At 36.0% G+C, this 8910-nt stretch overlaps 1 protein-coding gene across 1 annotated transcript; it reads left to right on the plus strand.

Annotated features, from left to right (window-relative positions):
- Positions 1–4981: 4981 nt before the first annotated feature.
- LOC105179649 (selenium-binding protein 1) lies at positions 4982–8678 on the plus strand (the record flags this gene model as incomplete). Its single annotated transcript, XM_020691389.1, is given in 6 exon segments — positions 4982–5064; positions 6309–6536; positions 7346–7577; positions 7677–7784; positions 7870–8142; positions 8246–8678. Coding segments are annotated over 6 exon segments (1206 nt in total), but the record flags the coding sequence as incomplete, so codon positions are not given.
- Positions 8679–8910: the final 232 nt, after the last annotated feature.

Consider the following 8910-nt stretch of genomic DNA (forward strand, 5'->3'; position numbering starts at 1 on the left):
TATTTAATAGATCATATATACATATTTTTATATTAGATAAATAGAAAGGCCCACTTCCTACATTTGAAAAACATTCCCAAGTGCCGACAATAGGTTTTGTGTCAAACATCTACATAGAAATATAAAAACTGCAGAATTTAATTTAAAAAGGGTTGGCTTTCAAGAGGGCTCTGTGGAGTGCTGCCAGGGGATGCTTGATCCAAGGGATTCTGGGCATTAGTGCTACTATATGCAGACTTATAGGAGACAGTGTAGGTAAAGACTGGATATATGCAACCATGCTACTTGACTTAGGCTCAAAAGAAGAGGCAGACCTGAAAAATAAAAACAAAGAGTCATTTGCCCACCTGAAATGCTATTTTGACCAGAAATGCCATTTCACCTCATGGGCAAGACGTCTAGCGGTCAAGTTTACTATTCAAAGGACTCTTCAAGTTTTGTTGACCAAAAAATATGATTGGATCAGTTAGAGACAATGAAAGTTTGTTAGCTAACTGAGGATGTTTTAAAATAGGGATAATTACTCTCTTCTTTTCCAAGGTTTGGCGTAACGATATATAGATTTTTTGTAGTTTGAAAGATTATATCTAGCACCCCTGATGTTTGCTTCCGTCTAACAAATAAGTTCCCCGTTAGTCAAGATTCACTGAATTTGTTGATATTAATAAAAAAGTTGAAAAAAATTATATTTACCCCTAATTGACTTACTACTGACTTATAGAAAATTAAAATAAATCTTTTTATGACCAAATTATTCTCATACATCTTCACACGTTAATGCATGTGAGAAGATATATATTCACCGTTATAAGGGTAGTTTCGTTTAAAAAGAACTGTTTAACCTATAGTAAGTCAGTTTTAAGTCAATTAAGGATAAATATCAACTTTCATTCATGTTAATATCAACAAATTCAGTGAATTTTGACTAACACAGGGACTTATTTGTTTGACAGAAGCAAACCTCAGGGGTGCTAGAATGTAATTTTTCAAATCACAAAGGGTCTACATGTAAATACACCAAATCTATGGAGAGGGGAGTGTAATTAAAGTAATTGTTCAAAAAAAAAAAACCTCAATTTTATAAAAAATAAAAATAAACAGGCACATTAGGGCCTGATATGGACATGGTCCGATCCTAGTCCGGGTTTCAACCGAATTGGTTCATGAGTTGGGCTTGGGTTTCTAAATGGACCAAATTGGGGCCTATGTAAAGACCTAAGACCACCCCACGATCGTTCATGAACAGTAGTGGATTGATCCTGTGTTGCGTTTTCTAAAGCTGGTCTGTGCCTGTCCTGAACCGACTCAACACACTGTGCATCTTGAGTCGAAACTTAATTGGCTTAATAATCATGCATCACATCACTTGTTTTCTTGATTAAATCAATTGACCTTGAAAACCTTGCAACTTGTTGTTATGTCCCCTTGGCCAAGGACATGTTAACTAAAAACTGATGAAGAGCATGTGGGATCTCCTACTAATTAAGGTAGATTGATGAATATCAGTGCGCTATATGTTGATCTTCATATGAGATGGACTGTTCAAAAAACATCCATATATGATCGTCTCGATGACCAGGAAATGAATAAAAGCACAAGAAACTTAACATAAGATCACAATAGTGAAATTTTAAATTTGACATTATCACTCCAATAAAGGATCTCCTACTGAGTGGTTCATAAGATCACAATAGTGAAATTTTAAATTTGACATTATCACTCCAATAAAGGATCTCCTACTGAGTGGTTCAAGTGGATTATTCAGAACAAGTATCCTCACTCATACATTAGTATCTCTATGCCAACATCCATGAAAAGAGACCTTCCCCTAAAAAGCATATGTGAGCGAGTCACCGTTGGCTTAAAGAGATCCACATATAAGTGATCATTAACATGAAATGTGTAAGGTCGAGATCTTGAATGCATATTTCATGGTCACCATTATATGCGTGACAATGCGCTATATATGGCCTAGAGGCTTCATCATATTATGCATAATTTAAATATACTACAATGTCTGGATGAAGAATGCCGAATATATTTATGTGAAAGAAATAAGATTGTTTTCAACAAGGCATTACAACGCGTAACCTAGCCAGCATTCTAACAACTAGTTGGTACGCCAAGTAGCCCTAATAGTAAAGTTGAAAACCATCCTCAAACATTGCTATATATGTGCGAAAAGTTCTGTAAAGAGGGGGAGGAGGGTGCATCCTCTCTGTAGAAGGTAGGATTATCAAATACCTAAATTTTAAACCTTGACCTCAAACTATCCAATTCTTTTAATTTGAATTATGGTGGGGAATGAAAGATGGGGAGTAACAGTGGCTGCATCAACATCAGGAGGAAATAACCTAGCACTCTCATGTGATAGGGGATTATTATTATTATTTCGGAAATTATATAAATATCCTTAAAAAAGAATGGATTATCACAGCCCCAGGTGCAAGATCCACGCCATTCTTATTCGGGTTCGGGCAAGCAATCCCAAACAAAGGACCCATTTCTTTTAGTTGTTGATTCGCCTGACAACACATGAGGCAAGATCATGACACGTGGTGCAGACAAGTGGACTCTTTCAAACCCTATTAATACTCCATTTGTACTTCATTTATAGTAAGACTTTTATTACACTCAAACTCGCATTAAATACTTCCAGATTACTGTCTTCTATCTCGATCCCAATTTTAATTTAAGTATCGAAGGGTTTTAGTTAGGGATCTTCCAAAAAGTCTCATAATCTGCTCTTTTCTCAAATCTTAAACACTACTCCGAAGATGCACGAGGTGACTAACTACCTCGACCCAAATCATCATGCAAATTATCACCATCGCTTCATCCGCATCTCTATTGATAGGAGAATAGGGGGATCAAAAGAGACGAAAGGAGTGGCCAAATTTCCTACATCTAAATATGCGTTCATTCCAGAACTAGCGTTATTGATCGTTCCCTCGGGAATTTGAAGGAAAATTGGTTTTTGAGATGGAACAAGAATGTGTAAAAATATAAGTTGAAAGCAAGAACAAAAATGAGAACTTAAAACACTACAAATAGAAAGGATTGACTAAAAAGCCTTTGAACATGATTCTAATACCATAAAAGACCAAGAATCCACACCATGTTTGTGTCTTTTCGACCCGAACCGACTAGTCCAAACTTAAGTATGTATGAGACCACGACAACCGTCATTAAGATTGAATCTAAGGTTCATGTAGCATCATATAACTCAGTCCTACCTATAGAAATACACCCATTTGTCAAGTACAAGTTTTGCTATCTTATTTACTTTCACTATGAATAACCTTACTGACATAATTATCAATGGGTCGGCATTACCCTACCCAGGTCCAAACTCAAAAAAGACCCAAACAAATTAATTTAAATCCAACTCTTACCAAATTTATTGAACCCAACTCAAGACCCATGGGTCTCTAGATTCGATCAGACTTGGTGTTTGGGTCCGGTCATACCCAGAACTGATTTTCTTTTCTTTGTTTTGACTTCTTTTTCTTGCAAATCATATTAATTAAATTAAATTTTATTTTTTTACTTTTTATTTTTATCCATAATTTATCAATAAATTCAAAATTATTGAGATCAATTCACAAATAATTCTTTTTTTTTTTATAGAATTTTTTGATAATATATAATTTCTTATACCATTTACAAAATAATCTTATGAAAATATCAAACGATAAATAATGTTGTGATGTCTTAAATTTTTTAGATTTGTTCACTTGAAGGTAGGTCGATTGATAAATAATAATCCAATTAAATAAGGAAGAAAACTAAACATATTTTTTGGGTTTAAATTGGGTACATAAACCCATGGGTATTGATGGGTAGAGACCCAGACCAAACCTAATTTATATTTTTTTGGATCTGGGTATAATAATAATCATTGAAATTGGATCTAAATTTTAGAATTAATCTATGGGTTTGGGTAGGATCTTACCTTACTCATTAACACTGTTATAACATCAAAGGCCTAGCTATAACTCAAGGTGCACAACGGGCTGGGTCGGCCCAAGACTGACACGAACCAATCTGAAAAAGGCCAGTTTAGGACCGACCCACTACTGTTCATGATTGGTCTTGTGGCGGTACTGGGTTTCTAAATGGGCCCCAATTGGGTCTATTTTAAAATTCAGACCCAACCCATGAACCGGCTCGATTGAGGCTCAAACCAAGCCAAAACTAGGCCCAAATGTGCATGTTTAATTTTTTATATTGAGTTTTCTTATAAATAATTACTTAAATTTATATTATTTATTTAAAATAAATAAATAATAAATTAAAATCACAAAAGAGTTTATATATAAAAAAATAATAATTAAAATTATATAATCAACTTAAAAAAAAGGCCCAACGGGCCGGGGCAAGCCCGATCTAGGACCAATGGTCCTGGGGCACTGGGCTGGGTTGGTCCTGCAAATCAATACCTGGGACCAACCCAAGACCGGACTAGGCCAAACCAATCATTTTTTATTAGTTCAATCCGATCTTGGATTGGGTTAGTCCAATCCGATCCAACTGTGCAAGCTTTTCTAATATTATTCTTACCAAACTTGTAATTTGCAGGACACTTTATAGATTTGGACATGAATCTAAACTTAGAATATTTGTTATACTTAACCTGAATCCAAATTCAGATCATGTGAATGAACAACAATTAGTAGTAGAGACTGAGAAATGTGGTGCTTCAACCAACCATAGAATTATTTTATGTTAAAAATATTTTAAATATATAGCAGCTGGGTACATTTTGGTAAATTAAGGGAAACAAAATGCAAATCTCTCATATGCTCAAATCAATGCTTTTCTTTTGTGAAATTTGTGTTTGAATTGACGAGTACAGGAACAGGAAGGGAGAAGCCAGATTACCTTGCGACAGTGGACGTAGATCCAAGCTCACCAACATATTCTAAAGTAGTACACAGGCTGCCAATGCCGTATGTTGGTGACGAACTAGGATGAACTTCATCATTCTGGATGGAATGCCTGTAGCTCTTGCCATGCTGATCCGCTCGCTTCACGAAGCTTTCTTCTCCTGCCTTCCCTGCTGTAAGTGCTCAAATTTCTAATCTGCCTTTTTTAAACGGGTTAAATGCAAGTCATCCCCACGTATTATATGAAATGAGTAACTTACCATTGTGAAAAAAAATTAGCAAATTATCCTTATATGAAAAGAAAAATAGAGCAATTACACCCCTTACGTGAGTTCGGGTGATTCAAGTGTTTTTTCTTTAATTTTTTTATTTTTTAATTTTTAATTATAAAAATTATATGTCTTATTTAATAACCGTTGAATGAATCTAAGGTTCAAATTGAACTAGTAAATCTACGGCCCAAATTTTGATTTATTTCAACCGGCGGTTAATATTTAATTAAATATATATATTTAAACAATATAAATGAATATATAAAAAAATATATATTATACATAATCAATATTTATATATATGTAGAGAGAGAGAGATAGAACATTGATGGTGAGGTCAGAAAAGGGGGAGGGCAGTGGGGATGAGAAGGGGGAGGGGCCGGCGATGGAGACGACTCCATCGCGGAGAAGAGGGACGGGACGCGGAGAAGGAATGGGGAGGGGAGGCGATGGTGACGGCGACGTGAAAGGGAAGAGGGAGGGACAAAGGCTGCGGAGGGGGAAGGGGAAGGGGATGCGGCGATGAGGGAGGGGATATTAGTGTATTATATAATCGTTGCCTAAGTCAAAAAACATATATATGAACTTGTCGCATGGCAACATAATTAATTGTTGAATTGATACTGCATTTTCTTTTAAAAAAAGTTCACTCAAGTCAAGACCAATAGTAAACAAGCATAAGAGCTCATCTCATGCAATACCTATGTCTTGTTTAACTAGAAAAAGATTACTATTCACTACAATATTAATCATTATAATGAAAAATCATAATAAATAATTATTATCAATCATGATTAAATAAAATCAATACAAAAGAATAATTTTTAATCATAAAAAATTATTTGCTACATCTAAAAGTTATGATAAAAGTATTTACCAAAGCTTTTAGCTGTAGCAAATGTTGTAGCCACCGTCACGAAAACCACGACCAACAACCATTGTGTAATCATAATCGTAATCAATAGTTATTGTTACGATTATCTATTATTAACCATGACAACTAGCAATGATTAAATATAGATCGCTATAGTATACAAATTTAATAACTTGATTTGAAAATTTGATTTCTTTGACATTTATCACGCGAAAATTAGAGTCGATGAGGTTTGTGTCTTTGATCCTCTGAGGTTTGATTCCTTGATCACAGCTCTGGTCGGATATACGTAGTTGATACTGAAACGGACAGCAGGGCTCCAACTTTACATAAAGTAATCGAACCCAATGAAATAATAGAGAAGACGGGACTGGCATACCCCCACACTGCTCATTGCCTTGCTTCTGGTGATATCATGGTCTCATTCCTTGGAGACAAAGATGGAAATGCTGAAGGAAGTGGATTTCTTCTGCTAGATTCAGATTTTAATTTGAAAGGAAGGTAAGGTACTATATATATGTTTGTGTGTATTCTTGTTCATCTTGGATGTCCTTTAGATTGACATGTGCCGACCGCATAGTATCCGTTGACGCTTAAATGTATTTTTGGTTCCGTAACTTAGGTTTTGGCATTTTCGTCATTTAGAATAGCATTTTGGTTATTTTTCTTTTTAATATTTTTTATTTTAGTCTTTTTCTCGCTGGAGTTCGCCCTTCTCTCGCTGGCCGGATACATGCACGTGCCTCTTACTTGACAATTATAAAATTGAGGTTTTTGTTCATATTGGCTCATTTATATCAGCATTTTTGTCTGTTAACTTGGTAAGGTGGTATTGCGTCATTTTAATTTGTGCAATTTCAGTTTTTTTTAGCTGGAGTTCACTCTTCTTGCCGGTAGAGTTGAATTCGTGCGAGCATGAGGATTGAAATTATGAAAATTTAAAAAAAAAAAATAGGACCAAAACACTATACTAGAAAGTTAAAGGACGAAAACATCAAATGACTGAAATTACTAGACCAAAAATGCATTTAATCCTATAAATTGATATTATGCAAATGTACAATCTGTTGATCCATAACTTTCTTTGTCATTAAAAAAAAATAGCGAAATACGTCCCTATATTCTTTGTCAGACAGAAAGATGTATTCCTATGTATTAAAAAATACAGAAAAGCAAATTGATATTCTTTCTATAGGAGGTAAAATACTCGTATGCAATAGTACAGGACATTAAATTGCATTAAACCGGTTTCCATTCTCAAAATGCTGGGTTCTTATTTCGTTTTTATTTCATTTTGTTTTGTATAATAGGTGGGAGAAAGCAGGGCACAGTCCTGGTTTTGGGTATGATTTTTGGTACCAACCTCGGCATAAGATCATGATCAGCTCATCTCTAGGAGCCCCAGCTGCTTTCACTAAAGGTTTCAACCTTGACCATGTTTCAGAAGGTCTTTATGGGAGACATTTGCATGTTTACAGCTGGCCTGAGGGTGAGTTGAAACAAATATTGGATCTCGGACATACTGGTCTCACGCCTTTGGAGGTAATCACGACTCTTCACCACTTGTACTAACATGTTTTTTCTTTTTTTTTTCTCTATTAACTTGTTTGTAATACATTTGTGTTCTTAATATGAATTTAGATAAGATTCTTGCACAACCCAGACGAGGATATTGGATTCGTGGGGTGTGGTTTAGCAAGCAATATGGTAAGATTTTTCAAGAAGCCTGATGGGTCATGGGGCCATGAGGTAGGTGAAAGAATTGACATTTCTTTGTGATCAATAGCTCTAATTAAGGCATTGAGATTCAGAGGTGGAAGCGAACCTGTCGCAGGTTGCAATAACAGTGAAGCCACTCAAGGTGCACAACTGGATTCTTCCTGAGATGCCTGCTCTCATAACCGATATTTTGATATCTCTTGATGATCGTTTCCTCTACTTTTCCAACTGGTTTCATGGTGATGTTCGACAATATAATATTCAAGATCCGGCAAATCCTATGCTAACTGGCCAAGTATGGCTTGGAGGTTTATGTCGAAAAGGAAGCCCTGTGGTTGCTGAGGCTGAAGATGGTACGACGTTCCAGGTCGACATACCAGACGTTCAGGTTTTTGTCGCCGAAACGTATTCATGGACAGATTTTATCCTTGTGATGTTTTTCCTGACAGTCAATGACATAAACTTAATTATTCGTGTTTTGTTCACCTTAGGGACATCGATTAAGAGGAGGACCTCAAATGATTCAACTGAGCTTGGACGGAAAGAGGCTTTATGTTACGAATTCTGTCTTCAGCGCATGGGATCGTCAATTTTATCCTGAGCTTGTGGAAAAAGGTGGCCATATGTTGCAGATAGACGTTGATACTGAGAAAGGTGGTCTTGCGATCAACCCGAATTTCGTTGTGGACTTTGGAGCTGAACCAGATGGCCCCTCCTTGGTGCATGAGATGAGATATCCCGGTGGCGACTGCACTTCCGACATCTGGATTTAAGCTCTCTAATCTCTCCAAAAACTAGTCGGCTAATTGAACACTTCTTGCAGTGCATGGAACGCAAATGCATCGTATAAGTGTAATTAGCTCAGTGCCACGAGATGTTCCGGCTCCGTGACGATTAGTAATACGAATTTGCACTCTAATCTCACATTTCGTTGCTATTATGACATGAATTTCATGCAAAACAAAAAATCATTAGTTGAATAAGATTCTATTTACCAACGTTTGATGCACTCAAGAGAAGAAGATGAACTAAATGATTTCAAAATGAATCCGTTTGAATTTTGGTACCCAATGGGAAGAGCCTGTCTTCGTTCTTGATCATGAGCAGGAGCACACTTGTCCTTCCTCTAACACAAGTCCTAGACTTTTAATTTTTT

The sequence above is a fragment of the Sesamum indicum genome, unplaced genomic scaffold, assembly GCF_000512975.1.
Source record: "Sesamum indicum cultivar Zhongzhi No. 13 unplaced genomic scaffold, S_indicum_v1.0 scaffold00186, whole genome shotgun sequence".
Lineage (NCBI taxonomy): Eukaryota > Viridiplantae > Streptophyta > Magnoliopsida > Lamiales > Pedaliaceae > Sesamum > Sesamum indicum.